A 22,601-nucleotide genomic window follows, 5' to 3' on the forward strand; every position below is an offset into this window, starting at 1 on the left:
AGGAATCAAGGGCTACGGGGACAGTGCAGGGAAGTGGAGTCGAAATGCCCATCAGCCATGATTTAAATGGCGGAGTGGACTTGATGGGCCGAATGGCCTTACTTCCACTCCTATGTCTTATGGTCTTATCTGTAGGTATATGTGCTTATGACAGTGTGTTGGCAGGTTAATGGAGCTGTGGTGATTTGAAATGTCTGAGATTCGTGGTACAGTTAGTAATGTATAATATGAAAATACATTCTCTGACGTGACCACTTGGGTGAAGTCCCTGTACTCCTTGTGTTCAGTTTCATGGGCATGACTTCTGCCAATAACTATCCTGGCTACTGGATCCCACTACCTCTCAACTTTGTGTTTCAACTGCTGCCTTCCATCCTGTGGATGAAAGGAATGTCACTTTTCACCCCAACCACAAATACTGTTTCAGAAAATTTTGCAGCGTGTTCTTTTTTTGTCCGCAGATCAGATCAGTCAGCACCTGCTCCAACCACAACACAGCTCCCCGTTTTTTTTAAACCAGATTCAGGCTAGCTTTAGGTACTGCTAATCACTTATGATACTGCAGAGGCTGCTGCACCAACAGGGTACATTTTTAGTGCTGGTGGACACAGAGATCATTCAAACAGGCAGGTAGATAGAAATTCTTGAAACTTCCACTGTCATCATTTGGCACTGTTAAGTGCATATCATGACCTCAAAATCTAATCTTTGGGGCTATCAGTGTCACCCACGGTTTGCCTTGGAATAATTCGACATAACTTCAGAGCTAAGATTCATTAGGTTCTGCAAATTTGAGCATTTCCATCAGCAGATAGGGGTAGAAAGGGAACATTGGTAGAAATGGTCAAAAGAACTCATAGCAGCAGATTAAGAATGATTTGGGAGTGCTTGGCTCCCTCTTTTTCATTGTAAATAATGCAATGCATAATTTCAAGTGGCATTTGCAAGGAGAAATATAAAATCTAAAAAGCAGGTTGGAAAAGAATTTTCTGATTTACCAGTTTAAGTGCAAATTCGGTTGTAAAACATGCACCACTGTATTATTTCAGCAAGGCGTTCGATAAGGTTCCCCACAGTAGGCTATTGTACAAAATGCGGAGGAATGGAATTGTGGGAGGTATAGCAGTTTGGATCAGACATTGGCTTGCTGAAAGAAGACAGAGGGTGGTAGTTGATGGGAAATGTTCATCCTGGAGACCAGTTACTAGTGGTGTACCGCAAGGGTCGGTGTTGGGTCCACTGCTGTTTGTCATTTTTATGAATGACCTGGATGAGGGCATAGAAGGATGGGTTAGTAAATTTGCAGACGACACTAAGGTCGGTGGAGTTGTGGATAGTGACGAAGGATGCTGTAGGTTGCAGAGAGACATAGATAAGCTGCAGAGCTGGGCTGAGAGGTGGAAAATGGAGTTTAATGCAGGCACGTGTGAGGTGATGCACTTTGGTAGGAGTAACCGGAATGCAAAGTACTGGGCTAATGGTAAGATTCTTGGTAGTGTAGATGAGCAGAGAGATCTCGGTGTCCATGTACACAGTTCCTTGAAAGTTGCCACCCAGGTTGACAGGGCTGTTAAGAAGGCATACAGTGTTTTAGCTTTTATTAATAGAGGGATCGAGTTCCGGAACCAAGAGGTTATGGTGAAGCTGTACAAAACTCTGGTGCGGCTGCACTTGGAGTATTGCGCACAGTTCTGGTCACCGCATTATAAGAAGGATGTGGAAGGTTTGGAAAGGGTGCAGAGGAGATTTACTAGGATGTTGCCTGGTCTGGAGGGAAGGTCTTATGAGGAAAGGCTGAGGGACTTGAGGCTGTTTTCGTTAGCGAGAAGAAGGTTGAGAGGTGACTTAATTGAAACATATAAAATAATCAGAGGGTTAGATAGGGTGGCTAGGGAGAGCCTTTTTCCTAGGATGGTGACGGCGAGCACGAGGGGGCATAGCTTTAAATTGAGGGGTGAAAGACATAGGAAAGATGTCAGAGGTGGTTTCTTTACTCAGAGAGTAGTAAGGGAATGGAATGCTTTGCCTGCAACGGTAGTAGATTCGCCTACTTTAGGTACATTTAAGTCGCCATTGGATAAGCATATGGACGTACATGGAATAGTGTAGGTTAGATGGGCTTGAGATCTGTACGACAGGTCGGCACAACATCGAGGGCCGAAGGGCCTGTACTGTGCTGTAATGTTCTATGTTCTATGTTTTGTGTATTGCACCTGGACAAATCTGATTGCTAAGCTGTAATGGATTTCCAAAACTGTGACAAAGTTGATCATTTTTATCTCCAGTATTTCTTCCTGATAATACCTCATTTTTTCCTATCAGACAAATAACACAAGCTTAGCCTGATGTCAATCTCTGGGCTAAATTTGTGTAAATATTTATTTGGATTGACTGAACTGTACTGAAATAACTTCAGCTCTTGCTGGTGGAGGATCAAAATTACCAGCAACTATTTCATTCACTGTATTTTGAAACAATTACTCTCTAAAATTCAGGAAAACATCTTTAAACATATAACTTGCCTCACTGCTCTTCCATTCCCTTTATTCTTCTCTCAAAGGGGTTAGTACCCCTGTGTGTGATGGATGAAATGGACACTGAATAAATTTCAGGAAGAGATAGACAAATTTTTAATTATTAATAGGCTAAAGGATTATGGAGAGTGGGCAGGAAAGTGGAGTTTATGCTGAGATGCGATCAGCCAAGTTTGTATTTAACAGGACAGCAGGATTAGAACATAGAACATAGAACATAGAACAGTACAGCACAGAACAGGCCCTTCAGCCCACAATGTTGTGCCAACCATTGATCCTCATGTATGCACCCTCAAATTTCTGTGACCATATACATGTCCAGCAGTCTCTTAAATGACCCCAATGACCTTGCTTCCACAACTGCTGCTGGCAACGCATTCCATGTTCTCACAACTCTCTGCGTAAAGAACCTGCCTCTGACATCCCCTCTATACTTTCCACCAACCAGCTTAAAACTATGACCCCTCGTGCTAGCCATTTCTGCCCTGGGAAATAGTCTCTGGCTATCAACTCTATCTATGCCTCTCATTATCTTGTATACCTCAATTAGGTCCCCTCTCCTCCTCCTTTTCTCCAATGAGAAGAGACCGAGCTCAGTCAACCTCTCTTCATAAGATAAGCCCCTCCAGTCCAGGCAGCATCCTGGTAAACCTCCTCTGAACCCTCTCCAAAGCATCCACATCTTTCCTATAATAGGGCGCCCAGAACTGGACGCAGTATTCCAAGTGCGGTCTAACCAAAGTTTTATAGAGCTGCAACAAGATCTCACGACTTTTAAACTCAATCCCCCTGTTAATGAAAGCCAAAACACCATATGCTTTCTTAACAACCCTGTCCACTTGGGTGGCCATTTTAAGGGATCTATGTATCTGCACACCAAGATCCCTCTGTTCCTCCACGCTGCCAAGAATCCTATCCTTAATCCTGTACTCAGCTTTCAAATTCGACCTTCCAAAATGCATCACCTCGCATTTATCCAGGTTGAACTCCATTGAGGGGCTGAATTGCTTACTCCTGCTTCTAGGTCTTATATTCTTATTGTACCCCTTTCCTTTAAATCTACCATCACCCCCTCCCTCAAAACACTAACTCATCTTGACACCATTGTCCTCATAAGCAAAGGCTAAATTCCTTTTTCTTTCCAAATATTCCTTGAATGCACTTTTACCTTCCAACCTGGTGTCCACCTTGTTTGGACTCCATATTTAAGTTCCCCAATTAGGTTTATACCCCTTCCACAGTAACAACAATGTTCACATTTGAGCTCATGTTACATCCTATGTTATTTTATCAAAGAGAAGCTATCACTGTTTAGCCATGTATGCAGCTTTTGACACTGCTGACAACACCACCTTGTTCCAATGCCTCTGCATTGTTATCCAGCAGGGTGGGATAGCACTTGCCTGGTTCCATTATCATCTAACTAATCAGACCTAGGAGAGTTACTGGCAGTGGAAGCAGCTGGAGTCACTGTTGTGCACTATGAGGCAGAGGACGAGGTGGATAGCACATTTGGAGTGGTGATCAAATTGCAGTTCAGGGGTATGCAGGCATATTGGGAATGTGTAACTGTGGAGAAGTCCAAGAGATACATGCATGTCTCCCCTGAGACTCTGGTTACTAGTGAAGGCAAATGTCTCTCAGCGAAGTATAGTTAGAGTAAAGACTGTGGCATTTCATTGGAAGCTTAAGGTATGAGGGGCAAATTGGCAATGGTTGATAAATACACTAAAAGTTTCAATGTGAGACAGGCAATGGTTAACATTTGAAGACGTACTAGGAGGCCTACATCAGATACACAGGAAGTGTAAAGTGAATCATTTAAGGTTAACAGACAGCCCAACGGTATCAATGTGGACTTCACAAGGTTCAAAATCTCCCCCTCCCCCACTGCATCCCAAAACCAGCCCAGCTCGTCCTCTCCCCCCACTGCATCCCAAAACCAGCCCAGCTCGTCCCCGTATCCCTAACCTGTTCTTCCTCTCACCTATCTCCTCCTCCCACCTCAAGCCATACCTCCATTTCCCACCTATTAACCTCATCCCGCCTCCTTGGCCTGTCCGTCCTCCCCGGACTGACCTATCCCCTCCCCACCTCTACTCTCCTCTCCAACTATCTTCTCCTCTATCCATCTTTGGTCCGCCTCCTCCTCTCTCCCTATTTATTTCAGAATCCCCTCCCCATCCCCCTTTTCTGATGAAGGGTCTAGGCCCAAAACATCAGCTTTTGTGCTCCTGAGATGCTGCTTGGCCTGCTGTGTTCATCCAGCTTCACACTTTGTTATCTTGGATTAAAGGAATGGGCTGATAAGAATACCAGAAATTATAAACCTGAGAATTGGGATCAATTTAGGACATTGCAAAGGAGGACAAAGGAACTGATAAGCAAAGGCAAAATGAATATGGATGTAAGCATAAAGAAGGACTGTGAAAACTTTTATGAATATATGAGAGGAATATGATTAGCAAGGATAAATGTGGGTCTGTTATAGATGGGGACAGCAGAATTGGGAACTTCTGTCGTGAATTCTACAGAAGTAGAGATCAGGGAAATGGCAGAGTAAATAAAGTTGCTTTGCATTTGTCTTCACGAAAGAGGATATAGAAAAACTCAAAAACTTGTCGACTTGGGTAACTGGAGAGCTAAAAGATATTAATGTTAGTAAAGAGATAGTATCTGAAAGAAATAGCTAGATTGAAGCTTGATAAACCTCTTAGATCAGATGAGTTGCATTTTGTAATGAAAACAGAATACTGAAATACTTGTAAAAGCAAATATAACTCTAGGTAATTATCTGCATCAAATTTACTTCCAGATTCTGATGCACGCAATCAATTTTAAAAGTCTTCACGTACATGTTTGCGAGTAACATTTCGAACATCTCCCACATACATGATCTTCCCCTGGTGCCGGACCATACCCACTGTGATAGAATCATCACAGACTTCCGAAGCAATGTAACGTTCCACTTGGATCCCCAGATCCCTTAGCACCAGGAGTCCTGCAAACAGACAGGTACAGTTTAACATACAAAGAATAACAATGACCAGCTTGCTCATCTTTCACTGATAAATAATGCAAAAATAATGGTCAGTGACTAGCTTAGTTCTGGTAAATGCACATTTTGCTAAAAATGGTTTTGGTGTAATCATCACTTCAGCTGATCAGAGCTAAACAAGATGCCTCATCCTGTGTTTCTCCTTTTCATATATGTTAACTTTCCAAATATTTAACTACTATATATATTTTCTAAATTTGCTTTAAGATATCTGATTAGACGTCAACTTTGTGCAAAAATTGAGCTTTTACTGCCTGTCAGCAAACATAAGGTAATGCATAAATAATACTATTCAAGGAGCTACCTGAAGAGATCATAAAATATTAGCGAAATTTCTACATTCAGGTTCAAACTTTAATATATATCAAACATACGAATAAACAGTGTGACAGCACTTTCTACTTGTTTTGTATGTCGATTAGCTGCAACACTGCTTTTCAGTTATCACTCAGAACTGGTTTGTGGAGTCATGACCTAATATTGCGAATACAACAACTGAATGTTTCCAACTAAACATTCTTTATACTTTAATGAGGCAATTTTCACGTTGTTTCATTACTTAGGATTTTAAAAAAATCTCAATCAGAAAGTATTAGAAATATTAAATTTTAAAAATGGCATTAATACAATACATGTTTGTTGTGTTTGGACACAATTTTTATATGATTTGGAACCACCATTAACAAACCAACTGATAGTTTGCTGAGCCATGGAACTAAAGCCTACCTCTTTAAACTAACTTTTCTTTTTACTGTGAAACACTTTGAATGTTTATCTGTACTAAATTTTGTAAATATCTCAACATTTAGTCCCATGAGTCTTTCTCAAAGTCTCTCTGAGCAAGAGCAACTCTCCTTAGGTTAGAAATTTAAACTGTACACATAACTCCAGATGTGATCACTCCAAAGCCTGAAAGGCTTTATTCTTTTACTCCAATTCTTTTGTACTGAAGAATAGCATGCTATTTGCTTCCCAAATCCCACTATCATACATTTATTTACTCGTTTGGTGGTACGGAACTCAAGTCTGACTGAAAAAAAAGTTGTCGAAGCTTTTCATGTTGTACTCATAAGCATGCACATCAATGTAAAGGGAAACCAATTTTACTACTTACTGTATGAGGGAATGCAGATTGGTTGGCATGTTGATATTACCATGGATAGTGCACTAGTTAAATGACATCTGACAATTAATTGCCAAACCTTGTTTACATTTCAAACCAGGAAGTAGACTCTGGTGTCAACACTCAGTTAAGCATTGTTCAGTGTGGTTCAGGAATTTCACTCGAGGATGATAGCGTCTGCCTGATTTCAAATATGTAAAGACAGCATGCTGAGAAGGTGCAGAAAATTGCCGGCCCCTGGTTTCTCTTAGCCCCCTTGCTGGTTGTTGGAGAATTCCATTTCTGCTCACATTTTCCAATGCTCCTCCAAACTGTCAGCTTTCAAGGACCACAGCCATCAGCAACGGTCTCCTAACCGCTAGCGTTAACGTTCACCACCTTCATATCTTGTTTGCAAGTGTCCTGTAGAAAAGGTATGGAGATCCAGGAGGTTGTAACCCAATGATCAATTCACATTACAGAAAGTCTTTGGATATGTAACAGTCATTTATCCAATAGATTTGGCTGAACCAACATAGACATCATTGGCTTAGCAATGAATTTATGCTTCATGATCTCTGAGTTGGTGATCTTGTCCTACCAAATGAAATAGAAGACAATCCAAAACAGCTGAAAAGGAAAGTGTTGATCTTCTTCTCCTGCCTGGTGAATGTTGTCCTGCTCTCACCACTGTGGAAGAGTATATCGAAACAGTCTTGGTACACTCACAATTTAGCGTTCTCAATCAGATTGCCATTGGTCCACGCTCTCTTCATCTCTTTGAGCACAATAGCTGTAGCTTTTGTAAAGCTGCAAAGATTCCAGCTTCAAGTGACAAGACTGCTGCTAATTATTGAATCTAAATCTCTGTAAAACTAACAGCCTCAGAATCAGATTAATAATGTTGCAGCTGGAGGTATAACAACACTTTGGATCATGATATTTGTCTTCCTGATGCCAAATGGCAAAACCAATTATTTTTATATTGATGGAGATTCTGTGCTTTTGCTGCTGAAGATGTTCCTCAACAGGAAGTGTAGAGGCAGTGCTGCCGACTTAATGATGAGGTCTTGGCATATCTTTGCCTTGGATCCCAGGCGAGTAAGGCTAAACAGCTTTCCATCAGTTCTGGTATGTGAACAGACACTCTCTGTAGATGACTTGAAAGCATGACAGCAAGAAAGAAAAGAATCTGCCATAGTGTTGGTGCTGGAATACAACCCTGTTTGTCCCAACTGTGCATCACAAACGTTTCTGATGTTGCCCCATCATCACTAACCTTACCCATCAATAATATTATGAAACAGAGATCACACTGAGCAGCTTCAACAGGCAGCCATTTTTCTCCAGCAGCTTAATAGTACACTTCTGCTCACATGATCCATGCCATTGTGAAAGTGATGACGGTCATAACGGTCCCATTTTATCGTGATGCTTCTCTTGCAATTGCTGGACTAAGAAGAAAATGTAAATTGTAGATCTTCCAGCTTTGAAGCTAGATTGGGATTTGGGAAAGATGTTTTCAGCCAGAATCTGATAAGAGCCACAGCAGCAAATATTTATCTCATGATCCCCAGAAGGGAAATCCTTGACAGTGCTGCAATCGCTGTAGTCACCCTTGATCTTGTAACATGTCATCATTGTTACCTCACACATATCCTGGTGCAATGTATGACTCCCTCCAGCAGAGACGTGAATAATGACCTTCTGTCTTGGGTTGAGATCTGGGTGCTCAAACTGCATCAGTCAGCTGAAGACTTTAAAGGCAATGAGGAATTTTGTCATCTTTGTATACAAAGATGTTGAGAGGTGGCTATCAAGACATTTTTAGAATCTTACATTGAACTTAATCATCAACATTGGGCTTAGTTTATCAACTGCTTTGTGAGAAACCCATCTTCTCAAGTGCTTCAGAGAAGGAGGAGTTGGTAATGACCTGCACTTCAGTTTGAGAGTGAGTGCACAGACAAGTTCACACTGAAACCTGACGAGAATCAGACGAGAATCTTCACTACTCGTCAAGGGAAAGACAGCAATCCCACAGATATTTGAAGGTGGTGGTACATCTTAAAACTTGTAACATTAGAAACAAATGGTGGAGTGAGCACAGCGATTCGCCAACTTATAGATGCCAATAATATGCATAGTTTCTTCTGCATTGTCAAACTGATCTAGGGTCCAAGCACTCAAAGGTCCATCAAACTGAGATCCAAGCAGGGAAGGGAACGCATCAAGAATAAGGAAGCAGTCTGCGCTCACTGGAAAGGACATGCGGAAGAACTCCTCAACCAAGAGTTTGCCACTTGAATGTCCTCAACTCTATTTCTTAACACCTCATCCCATTCAGTGCTGGTTTTATCTTGGTCAGAGGGAAGTTGTAAAGATCATTGACAGCTGAGAAAAATAAGACCTCTGCAGCTGATTGAATCCCTTCCAAAATGCTGAAATTTAGCAAGAGTTAGATTCCCGACATAGCTGCGTAACTTCATTTCCTTCACCTGGGAAGAGGGCAAAGGATTGCTGTGACTGTGATTACGTTAAAGAAGGAAGGCACATCTGATCACAGTAACTGTAAAGGAGCCACAGTGCTGACTGCCTCACGGAAGATCATTGCAAAAATCGTCCTATATTGTCACCCCCCAACGGCTGAAGCATTTCTTCAGAGCCACGGTGCGGTTTTCATCCACAGACAATCTTCACTGTTCAGCAAATCCCCCCAAAAAATGGGAGAAACACACCAACTGTACACAAAGCCTTTTTCAACCCCAGGAAAGTTTTCAAGTCTGTCAACTGCAAAGACTTCTGGAGTATTCTCTTCAAATTTAGCTGCTCTCAGAAATTTGTTACCATTTTCTGTATTTAGAAAGACATATAAACACATGACTGTCACCAATGGGACAGGTTACAGACGCAATCTTGAAGGTGGCTGGGGTCAAAGTTTTATCATCACATTAACCCTCTTCTCCATTATCTTCCATGTAGCACTGCATCTCAAGTCCAGTAAGTTACCTGGGCATTGAAGCTATTTATAGAATAGCTGAGGAGCAGTTCAATCAACATCTCCTTCAATCCAAAACCAACATCACTTCCCCATTTAACTTCATTTCATCAAAAACCTTGGATTCAGACACTCAGCCTCTCATCTATGCCATTAATTATAGATTATAAATAGCTGAAGATCAAGCACTGACCCTTACGGTATCCTCATAGCTACAGTTTGCCTACCAGAAAATTATCCTTTTAATCCGGCTCCCTTTTTTGTCTGTCAACGCCATGTTAACATAACCCAAACATTTTAAGCTTTTCAAGAAACTCTATGGATGTATCAAACACAATTTCAATTTCATTAAATAGTGATTAGTCTTGTCTCTATCAATGAATTCTAGAATTTCGTCCTGATTGATATCAGGCGAACAGTTCTAAAGCTGCCAGCTTATTTTCTCTTTCTTTTCTTGAAAAACTGAGTTACTTTTGATGCCTTCCAATACTCTGTCATGCAAAAGTCATCCTCAACTGCCGGAATTGAAAAGGCTGGAGAGCCAAAGTGGCTAAAACACTCTGAGTTGGTTGGGAGAAATATTGATAAATCTAAGTTGAGAAAAGGGGTTAAAAAAAGTTGCATGAGAGGGTTTGTTGTAACAGTAGGGAAAGGAATTTAAGGAAAAAAAATCTTTCAAAAATTTTGGGACTTGCAAAAATTCAAAATTCCATTGTACACCACATCCTTGAACTAATAGGACAAAGAGGATTAGTATATGAATAAGCTACTCAAATAGCAACCACAAATAATTTTCCACAATGATCAAAGAGAATAATTAATTCATCATCATGCTTAAATCAACACTTTTTCTTCAATGTTCACACAAGCATTGATGCAATTTATATATTATTTAAACATTTGGAATCAGACATACTTGCATGGCATAAAACTTGGGTGAAAGTCAATAAGTTCCAAACCAAATTTAAGCTTACATCTGAGACACAAAGAGTGGCTTTGAATTGCATCTTTTTGACAAAAAATTATCTATCCTGGAACTAGCTATGTTAAATTTATCATAGCTCATTATTGATTGGAATTATCCTCAAAAGTAGTTTTGATAGGTGAGCCCCCTGGTTTATCAACTTCAGTACTGATAAAGACAAATCTTTACTTAATGAATTATTCAATGTACAAACAGAAGAACAAAAAATATTTGATTTAAAGCAGCTCTGAATAATATCACACTAAATGGTATCAGCCCTAGTTAAGTGATCATACAGCTGCCTGAGTCAGGCACTCACACTCTAGAGATTTGAGCATTTAATCCATGCTGATTTGTTAATACAACACTGATGGCCTCTGCACTGTCACAGATGATGTCATTTAACATAGGCATAAGTAGATCATAAGAACAGCAGGCTATTCAGCCTCTTAAGTTTGTTCTATCATTCAAATGTGAAACTATTAATAGATCTAAGATCTATCAGTTTTGGGAGACAGCTTCACACTTCTACCAACCTGCGTGTGAAAAAATTGTTTCTTAAATAGTCTGGGTCTGATTTTAAGGTTTTGTTCCCCTTTCTCAGATTGAACCACTAGGTGAAAAAGTTTCTCTTTTTCTCTCTTCCATAAATTCTTTAGAAGGCCTAAAATCAGTCCTTTATCTTCCAGTTTACAGATAATGTGAGTAGCATGATGGCTCAGTGGTTATCACTGCTGCATGATAGCGTCAGGGACCCAGGTTTGATTCTACCCTGTCTGTGTGGAATTGGCACATTCTCTCCGTGTCTGAGTGAGTTTCCTTTGGGTGCTCCAGTTTCCTCCCGCAGTCCAAGATGTGCAGGTTAGGTGAATCAGCCATGGGAAATGCAGGGTTACTGGGATAGAGTTGGTGAGTGAGTCTGGGTGGGATGATCTTCAGAGGGTCAGCGTGAACCTGCTGGGCTGAATGGCCTCCTCCCACACTGTAGGGATTCTATGATTCTACGAAAAAGATGATTTTATGTAATACCTCTCCATAATCTGCATCTTTATCAAGACCCATTTGACCTTTCTGATGTATAATTTCCAGCACTGTACACAGTACTCCAGACACAATATTATTAGGGCTTGTTTTGCATTTTGCATTACAACAACATTTCTAAAGTTTCTTCCACTTTGTATCTATCTTGCAAGTTGTAAAATTTATTACTCCATCAGCTAATCTAATTATTTCTTCTTTTCTGACTAGCACATTACAGAGATCTGGGTATCAACTCCTAAATCCCTTAGATCTCCACTGTTCTTAGCTTTGCACCATCCCCAGTTGGATATGCAAGATTCCACACTAAGTAGGTCCTCCAGCTGACTTGATTAATATTCATCCTTCAGCCAATACCATCAAAAAAATTCCAGTTCTTTATCTGTGAATGATTTCTGGGACATTGTTTTACACAAATTGGATGTCCATTACCCTTCATTACAACAGTGATTACGTATGTATTTAATTGGCTGTGATACACTTAATTGTCCAGAACTCATGAAAGTCACTGTATTCATCATCAACCTTAAACTAATTTTAACTAAAGCAGCCCCGACACAGAAAGAAGAAAACAATTAATAGATGAGCAGAAAAATATAAAATTGTGTTAATACACTTTGCAATTCATGGTTTCTGAATATGATCTCTTTGCACGTTACACATTACTTTTTCTCTTCCAATTGCCACCTAACTCACAGTTTTAGAATTTTCTGTTTCAGAGGTACAGCATTTGGTAGATACCTCATTCCACGAAAAATCTGCATTCTGCAACCTAACTTAGAGGAAAAGAAAAATATATTAAAGATTTCAAGAATTCTCTCAATAACCACAGTGTTGAAATAGTGACATCAAAAATGTCTTCTCGACTGTCTATTTGTCAGGGAATTCCTCCTTGATTAAAGATTTATTCTTTAAATATTTCACATGACTGAGGTAATTTAGTTCATCAAGCCACTGAAGCAGCCAATACTTCTGTTTCTATTTTTGTAAAGAAATATCATCACCGACAAAGTTATGAGGGAAACACTGTGCTTTGTTCTGATAAACATGATGAGTTCATTTCATCTACTTCCACGTTTTATTCCTGAAAATATCAAAATCTTAAGTGTTAAAAACTTTTCTTATTCTAGATTTCATATAATTTTTAGTTTGTTCTTGTATTTCTCACATGATGCGGGGGTTGCTTTGCCCATTCCTAATTATCTTGTAGATGATAGTGAGGAGCTGTCTTTTTGATTTGCTGCCATCTTTGGTGTGTAGAGACATCCACAGTGCTGTTAGGAAGGGAGTTCCAGGATTCTAGCCCAGAAACTACGATATAGTTTTAAGTGCTGAATAGCTTGCTGGGAAACTTGCAGTTGGTGGTCTTCCCATGCATCTGCAACCCTTTTAGGAAGTGGAGGTCACAGGTTTGGTCGGTTTTGTTTCAAGATGAATAATTGCAGTGCACAGACTGCACACTCCTCAGGCAATTGGACTCTTTGCTTCATACTCCTTGAGACTTGTCGATGGCAGGAAGGCTTTGGGGAATTAAGAGGTTATTCACTACAGAATTCCCAGGCTGCCCTTGTAGCCACAGAGTTTATATGGCTGATTCATTCAGTTCCTGGTGAAGGGTGTTGATAATGGGGGATTCAGCTATGGTAATGCCACAGAATGCCAAGTGGAGATGGTTGGATTTCCTCTTGCTAGAGATACTCACTGCCTGGCGCAAATGTTACTTGTCACTTATCTAGGTTTTACTGCACTTGGACATGGCTGTTATGGATGTGCAGAACATCGTGTAATCAGTGAACATCTCTACTTCTGACTTTATGCTGTAGAAAAGGCCATTGTTGAAGCTGAAGATGGTTGGGCTAGGACCCTATCATGAGGAATTGCTCAGACTGAGATCATTGACGACCAACAATCACAACCATTTCCCTTTGTGGTCGGAGTGTTATAACAATCTCGCTGATGGACGATTTACAACTTATAACTTCTCCAAGGTGATCAGAACATTCTGTTGCACATTTTGCACACTTAGAGAATTTTAGTTTTAAAATTCTGAGATAGCTGTTGGAATTATTCAATATGGAGGATGCTGAGCCATATGTATTGATGTGAAGCAGCTAAATATATGTCTGATACAAGTAGATTACAATAATTACTTGAGCAGTACAGGACCATAAAGCAGCTCTTATAACTTAAATCAATTGAGATCTGTTAGTTGGTAATTTATTCTGAAATACAAATTCAGATTTTTTTTCCCTATAGTTAATTATCCCTTTCTTTTCACCCCAGCATTTCTTACTCTGCTGTAACTGCCTAATCCCATTTTCTGGAACTTATTCCAAAACACACATTTCTCTCTGACTTCCTTCTATGCCACTATGTATTTTTTTGAGTCAAACTCCAACTGAAACTTCAGATATCGTTTGAGGCTAAAAATCGTTGCAACCAGATAGGAGACAGTGCTATTTTGAACAGATTACCCAGTAGTGCAGTGCAGTAGGCTGAAGAAAAGGAAGGCTGGATCCAGAAGTTGGAAATTAAAAAAATACCAGGGTTGTTTCCTTCTGTTACTTAAAACAATGGGCTGACCAGGCATGGTCACACAATGCTGTCACTAAGGATTCAGATAAACATGAAGCTGTTGTGGGCAGACCTGGACAATCTCTGCAGGAACGTGCTATATCAATGAGGACCATGGTCATGGGACTCAACTAGAGGGGAACTGCAGTTAAATGGGAACCAGTGGCTAAATCCCTGAAGTAAAGGAACTGAAATTTTATTGGAGGAAGACTTAAAGGACTTTGTGGCAGAAATTGGCATCATATATGTTATGTACTGCCTAGTCAATCCATTTGATGAGAACTATTTTTGCTGTACTTGTGATTTAATTTATATCTTATTATGATTTGCCTTTTGATTCACGTTAGTTTATACTGATTTTGGTTTAGTAGTTAAGTGTTGTAAAAAGAAATATCTTGCTCACGTGTATCTCAATTGTATCATTTAGAAAATTCAGTTCTTTTGGCTGTTGGTTTTCACCAGAATCATAATAGTCTAGGCAGTCCCAGCATGCCCTTTCTACTCTGCAGATCTCTCAAATTTACAACACAAATGTAAAATTACAGTCTATTAACCTGGTATGAAAAACAGTCAGATCTTAATCTTCAATTTGTTAATATTGAAAGGAAATGAACATTCTCTACTGGGTAAAAATTAGTTGTGAAAAGTAATTAGAACGCTTCCTAATTAATACAGTATTGTATCCTGAGCAGAAATTGCAACAGAAACATCAGGCTATGCTCTCATATAAAATTGGGTTGATTCAAAGCTCATAAGAAAGAATCAAATAAACTGAAAGCTCATGTTTAAATTCTTTAAACTAAGATCTTGTCCCTTCAGCCCCCTAAAACAGTGAGGCTCATCTCATAACCTGGAGTTCCACTTGATGGAAGTGAACATTAGAAAATCAGATGGAGAGGTCAATGCATCAGTGTACATTGCCTTCAAGTATCTAGCCACTTAAGCATTTATTCTTAAGAAAGCTGTAGAAAAAAAATTACACGCTAAAAGACACATCAACAAAAGACTACAAAAAGGTCGTGTTTACTATCTGGTGTTATGACCAAAATCAAAATATATTTGGAGATTTGAAAGGCCCATAAAGTGACTATTAATCTCTGGTTGAACATCAGCATCCAAATTTAAGCCTGTAAATTTCACGCCTCAAACTTGAGACAAAAATGGACACCAAATGAAATCTCTCACAGCCATACCAACATAATGTATGGTCAGTATTTAACTATTATTGCACACGTAAGACTGCACTTCACAACAGGCTTTCATGCAGCAACCAGGCCACTTTGAAAGAATGGCCTGGATTTTGCAGTTAGTAATGAAGAGATACTATTCACTAGTGATATAGTAGGAAGTCTCATAACAGGATCAGCAATCCATATGTTAACCTTTCCCAGGTAAATTGGGCACCGAGTCAAGGGGATCTCCAGGCATCCATGAAGTAGGATGTGAAACTAATCACATTCTAACAGACAGCAAACCAGGAAGTAAACTCACTGATTATCAATGACTTTTATAAATTTTATAATGGGCAAAATAAAGAGTGAATAATTTCTATATTATAATAGAAGCCAAAATTTCATCAGATTTTGAAAGTCATATTAAAAATATGCAAACATCTGAATGGAAAAATATAGCATTATAGAAATAATAAATTAGTTTTCCAGAAATAGGCAGGTTCTTTAGCAGTAATTATGACTTAGCAAGCTGTTAAAAATCAATTACATCTGAGTAACAAGATGCACCTTTTTTCAAAGTTCTTAAAACAACAATGTTGCAGTTTAAGAATGGGTAACCCCACATCAGTTTAGCGATTTCTGCAGCAAGGTCAACAGCACACCAAACTGTGAAGCAGAGAAACACTGATAGCAACTTCTGGGTTTCTGCATTAATGTGCACATATTTGGAGTCTGGAGTTACTGTTAGTTTGAGGGGGAATGATGCTGACTGCTGGCAGCATCACAATCAATGAGATGGTATAAACTTGTCAAACAGATCAAGAAGCACAAAAGATGAATAAGATCATCTCCAATCTTAATGATGTCCAAGTAAACAGAAATACTGAGCAGAAGTACCTAGGACTGCTGGAAGCGATTCTAAAGCAACAACAAAAATAGTGGCCCGATCATTACAAGCCACAGGGAGATAGTGTGACAAGTGAGAGTCCCACAGAGAGGTTCAGCAGTCAATTGATATCTAAATAAAAACTAAAAGAATTGCGGATGCTGCAAATCAGGAACAAAAACAAAGTTGCTGGAAAAGCTCAGCAGGCCTGGCAGCATCTGTGAAGGAGAAAACAGAGTTAACGTTTTGGGTCCGTTGGCCCTTCCTCGGTTAGTTCTTAGTTCTGAGGAAGGGTTACCGGACCCGAAACGTTAACTTTGTTTTCTCCTTCACAGATACTGCCAGACCTGCTGAGCTTTTCCAGCGACTTTGTTTTTGTTCCAGTCAATTGATATAATTGAGATCCTACTTAGGGGAGATTTTGCTGCTAGCAGTCTGGCTGTCTGCCACAGGCAAAGCTCATCAGTAACAGAGTCAACCATGCAGTGGCTGTCCATTCCTGCCATCCAAAGTGCCATCTGAAAGAGCATCCCCTCAACAGTGACAGGCCTACCATCTTCCCTCCTCTAATTCATACATTTAATTTTATTCCTCCAAAGGTTTTAAGAGGCTCTTGATGTCTCTCTCTTATCTCAACTATGAAAGATCACAGTGGAGCTACCAGGCTTCAGAGCTGCCAGCCTGCTGATTAGGGTCAGCAGTCCAGAACCCTCCTGCCAGCCTTAAGAAACTGAGCTGAAAGCAGCAAATGAGGAGGCCATCTCTGGGTACACTGTTGTGTCAGGCTTGCTGTCTCTCAGTACAGATTAAAGATCATTATTGGGTCCTGATGCCTGCAGGAAAATCCTGGCTAATGTCACAAATTACAGAAAGTGAAAGAGATTTTTCAGAACTAGTCTCCATATTCACTACATTGTGGAAATTTTTAAACCAAACTTTATGTATTATGAGGAGGCTGCATTATAATCTCTAAATTGAAGCCAAGATGATTATTTGGCTGCACAAGAACTATCTGACTTTTGTTAAAAATGGTTCACTCAATGGTTCAAACTTGCTCAATATAATTAGGCTTTTATGAGGTACCACAAATGTAACGACCAAATTCTGTTACTATATTACCCTTAAAAACAGCAATGACATAAAGCCTACTGTTGCTGAAAATGCAGGTACTTGAGTACTAATGTTGCTATTCCAGATGGTGACAGCTTCCAGCATGTCTATTGCTACAAGTAACTTTAAGAAATTGCCATTTTTTACTAAATCAAGTTCATTAGAAGTATTGAGATAACAAGGTGTAGAGCTGGATGAACACAGCAGGGCAAGCAGCATCAGAGGAGCAGGAAAGCTGATGTTTTGGGTCTAGACCCTTCTTCAGAAATGAAGAGTAGACCCTTCTGAAGAAGGTCTAGACCCGAAGTGTCAGTTTCCCAGCTCCTCTGATGCTGCTTGGCCTGCTGTGTTCATCCAGCTCTACACCTTGTTATCTCAGATTCTCCAGCATCGGCAGTTCCCACTATCTTTGAAACATTCAAAGTATTTTATTTTTAATTTAAAATGCAAATTAAGATCTCACTTGCTTAAATCTAACACTGAAAAGAGGTTCCTTCTGGCATTTAACGGCACATTTCTTAAAACTCATATTTATTTAAACATTCTAAATTACATGACTTTAAAATAATCACTTGCTAGTTAATGCTGAGCCCTAATCTAAAAGTAACAGCAAGCCACAGAGAAATTCGAAGACAGACATAGTGCCAGAAATAAATTGTTGAATCCTTCCCTCTGTCTTGTTCAGGTCAAAAGATAGCACAGGAGAATCAGGTTGCAAAAGATTATTTTCCTTACTTTCTTCGGAGATGTGTGTGTCACTAGCGAGGCCAGCCTTTGTTGATGATCCCTAACTTCACTAGCGAGGCCAGCCTTTGTTGATGATCCCTAACTTCACTAGCGAGGCCAGCCTTTGTTGACGATCCCTAACTTCACTAGCGAGGCCAGCCTTTGTTGATGATCCCTAACTTCACTAGCGAGGCCAGCCTTTGTTGACGATCCCTAACTTCACTAGCGAGGCCAGCCTTTGTTGATGATCCCTAACTTCACTAGCGAGGCCAGCCTTTGTTGACGATCCCTAACTTCACTAGCGAGGCCAGCCTTTGTTGATGATCCCTAACTTCACTAGCGAGGCCAGCCTTGGTTGATGGTCCCTAACTTCACTAGCGAGGCCAGCCTTTGTTGACGATCCCTAACTTCACTTGTAATTACTGGCTGGCTCGGTTATTTCAGAGGGTGGCTAAGAAACAATCTCATTGCTGTAGGTCTGTTTTCATATGTAGACCAGACCAGTTAAGATTGACAGATCTTCCCTGAAAGATATTAGCAAATCAGATGTGTTTACTTAGAAACAAAGACATAGAAACTAGGAGTAGGCTATTCAGTTTTTTGATCCTGCTCTACCATTCAATGTGATCATGTCTGAACCTCTGTTTCAACACTATATTTCTATTTTCTCACCATGCCCAACGACACTATTAATATCTAAAAATGTAGTTAACTCTTTCTTGAATATTTTCAGTGACTTGGCCTTCACAGCTTTTCATGTGGAGAGTTTCACAGGTTCACTACTCTTTGAATGAAGACATTTATCCTCACCTCAGACTTAAATTATCTACATCATATTCTGACACTGTGTCCCCAGGTTCTAGACTCCCCAGTCAGGGAAAACATGCTCCTTTCATCTAGTTTTTGCAATCCTAGCAGTATTTTATATATTTCAATCAGATCCCTTCTTCTGCTTCCAAATGCTAACAGACATTTAAACTCTAGTGAAAAGAAGCTCAATTTCACTTTGTAGGACAGTCCTGCCCTCTCCAGTGTCAGCCTAGTGAACCTCTTCTGCACGCCCTTTAGCGGAAGGATGTCTTTTCTTAGGTAAAGAGACTAAAATTGTATACAGTGTGACAAGTGTGATCTCACCAAGGCCCTTGCTTCATTGCCAAAGCAAAATCTGCAGCATGCATGTTTATATTTCAGCAAGAGGCCACTTGGTTAAAACCAAAACCAATAAAACATGATCAATCAAGCTAGGTTTTAGCGTGGAATCTGACTCATCTAATGATAACATCAGTTGGGATTATAACATACACTTACAATGCATTCATCATTAATTGCTGCTATTCACATCTGTGGCACTGTGAATTAACAGTCATAAGCAAGGAGTTGCACTGCTTCGGGTTATGATTGCTAGAGATTCTAAAAATATGAATTTTTTTATTACTTTTCCATTCTGTCACATTTTTCTCTCTCAATTAAATCTTACTTTTCCTCTGTTTCACAGTCTCTACCTAATTTGGCACTGTCTAATTCATACTTCCTTCCCAAACCTTGTGCAGTTAATTTCACAAACCTTCAATTTAATTAGTTCAGAAAATGTGCAGTTGCTTGATCTGTTCACTCAGATCACAAATAGCAAGTTTTCCTCAGTGACATTACCAGCTGTCATATTCAATAACTTAAAAGCCTAAATGTGAAAGGGCAAGTCCAAGGGTAAGCGCTGTTAAAGGCATTGCTGCAACAGCTGATGACCGATTGCATGGATGTAATAATGATCACCAGAAGCAGGCAAGAAGAGCCATTTCATCTTGATTCATACATCTGAAAGACTCACTTAGTGAACTGCATTGATCAATCCAACTTGAGGTTTGAACACATTACTGAGGCTAAAACCTGTGTACAGTACTCAGGGTGTTCACCAATGGAAGTGCTGTTGTTGATGGAATATGGTACAGTATAGGCTGGATTATGTGCCCCTTTGATGAGTGGCTAGAAAGTGCAGTAGATGCTATTTAAATATAAACATGTATAAAGCCATAATTATGGACTGTTATTAAATTTGTGATTTGGTCTTCAATGCCCTGTTAGTCATGTTCTGAAAATTCCTTTGCTGAGATGCTTTGATGACCCTCATTCCAAGATAATCTGTTAGATAACAAATTGGCTTTGGCAGCTAATTTTTGGCATTCATTTTATATCACAATAAATCCACAGATCTTTCAAACTCCACTGCAATTTAAAGATGGCAGGTTAACTGGTAACTCTGAATTAATCTATTTCATGCCTACCACATCTGAGAGCAAAATAATGCTAAAGCAAACCAACCAAACAATTCCAGCAAATTGTGAGATTTTACTGTCTAATCTGTGAAGAAACAAAACAGTTAGTTTAACCTAATGGTAACATTTTTAACACCCGTTTCTGTTAACATTTGAAACTTTTGAAATGGTGGAGCAGTCGGGAAAATGATGCATTTAAAACAAAAGTAGCAGGTCACTTTTATTTATAAAATTCAACATGGTATGCAGTTTGTCAATAAATACATACATTTGGCTTTGTACACTACCTGTGGCTATGCCATCAAAAAGTGACAGGACTCGAACAGGTTTTCTCTTCTCAGCAGCAATGGGTGCAAACAACTTTGGTGGGTCCTGCAAGTTTAAGCGAATAAAAAAGACACCAAGAGAAATTCAGACCAATGCATGACATTATAGGAAAATCCCCTGGCAAAATAGATTGCACTAATGAATCTTCCTTGGCTAAGTTAAGTGTTTAATGAACTGTAAACAATCAAACTTTGTTTTATTGACATCTTCTCAAAGCGTGAGACAGAAATTTATGCTGACATGTGAGCAACAAACTATCACCAGATGTGGCCAGAGACTATGTAGTCTTAAGCTTCCTTCATTTTTCTGGGAATGAAATGCTTCAAGGTATACACAGATCCCTCCAATCCAATCATCTAAACTCTGATCTCTGCAGTGCAATTTAGCACCCTTCTGGACAAATTCTCCCAGATTCAATGAGATGGAATGGAGGCAGGTCAGTAGAAAAGATGCTTCCTCACCTTCAATCCACCTGAGCCTGGTTCCAGGTCCACCTTCAACTATTTTCTAGAGGATAGAGGTAGTAATTACCTCAGAACAGGCCTGCGGTACTTAACGTCGCTATGGTCCCATTATGAGCCTGTCCCTGCTAAGTTTTAATTTTAGTGAGGTGGCTGGCTGGAGCTAAGCACAAGGCGAGCTGCAAGATTACATGAGAAGGTACAAGTTGATGAGACACTTCACAGTCTGAGCATGGCACAGGCCTCCTACAACACGTTACAAAACTACAGTAATTCTGAAGAATGTGTTGTCAGCCTATCCTGACCTTACTTCCAAGACTCCTGGTGCCAACTGAAATATGGGAAATTTAAACTTTGTCAACTTGTGCCCGAAAATACCAATGTCTAAAACGTAACCATAGCAATTTGTTGGGCCATAGAATGAACGGGATAGTAGCAACATGGATACAAAGTCAGGTGAGTGATAGAAAACAGAGTTATGGTTAACGAATATTTCTTTGTCTGCAGGGAAGTTTGCAGCCGAGTTATTGTTGTGCCCATTGCTTGTCCTGATATAGATTAATGATTGAGATCTTGGGTACGTTTTCGAAGTTTGTGGATGATTTGACATCGGAAGCATTGTGATCCGTGAGGAGGACCTGGACAAGTTAATGGAGTGGACAGATGAAGTTAAACGCACTGAAGTGAGAGATGATTTTGTTTAGGTCTAAGGTGTGGGCATGGGTACCTCATGGGTCCCAGTTATGTTTGTCTCTGTGGGTTAGGTGGAAAATTCCTAGTTCCAGTTTTACTCAGGACCCACCCACAATCCTCTTTCTCCAGAACATCAATGACTTCATCAGTGCTGCTTTCTTCTCTGACCCAGAATTGGAAACATTTACGTACTTCACTTCCAATTTTTAGCCCGTTCTCACCTTCACCTGGTCCATCTCTGACTTCTCCCTTCCCTTCCTTGATATTGTTTCCATTTCTGGGGAAAGGCTGGTCACCAATATCCATTTCAGACTTCCACAGTTAACTGGGCTGTACATCCTCATACCATGTAAAGACACTATTTCAGTCTCAGTCACATCTTTTCTGATGATGCTACCTTCCATAGGGGGCCTCAGAAATGTCCATCTTTCTGCTCAACCGACGATTCCCCACTATCATGGTTGCCAGGTCCAACAGCTACGTCCGATCCATATCTAATACTTTTGCCCTCACCCTTTCTCTTCCCTCTCACAACACCGTTAGGGTTCTCATTTTCCACTCTATGAGCCTCCACATCTTAAGGATCATAAGCTGCCATTTCTGCCACCTCCAGCAGGATGCCACCACCAGGCACATATTCTCTTCATCTCCCTCATCAGCATTTTGGAGAGACTGTTCCTTCTGGGAC

The 22,601-nt window shown here is 40.0% G+C and overlaps 1 protein-coding gene across 9 annotated transcripts in view; it reads right to left on the bottom strand.

Annotated features, from left to right (window-relative positions):
• The window catches only part of dnmt3ab (DNA (cytosine-5-)-methyltransferase 3 alpha b), a 540,511-nt gene that overhangs the window by 69,433 nt on the left and 448,477 nt on the right, over positions 1 to 22,601 (bottom strand). For all 9 annotated transcript variants that reach the window (XM_059645667.1, XM_059645666.1, XM_059645671.1 and 6 more), the window contains 2 exons: positions 20,720 to 20,804; positions 5,390 to 5,535 (listed from right to left, as the gene is read on the bottom strand). In XM_059645667.1, coding sequence (XP_059501650.1) covers positions 5,390 to 5,535; positions 20,720 to 20,804 — 231 coding nt within the window. The remainder of the gene's footprint in view (positions 1 to 5,389; positions 5,536 to 20,719; positions 20,805 to 22,601) is intronic.

This window comes from Stegostoma tigrinum, chromosome 4, assembly GCF_030684315.1.
Source record: "Stegostoma tigrinum isolate sSteTig4 chromosome 4, sSteTig4.hap1, whole genome shotgun sequence".
Classification (NCBI taxonomy): Eukaryota; Metazoa; Chordata; class Chondrichthyes; order Orectolobiformes; family Stegostomatidae; genus Stegostoma; species Stegostoma tigrinum.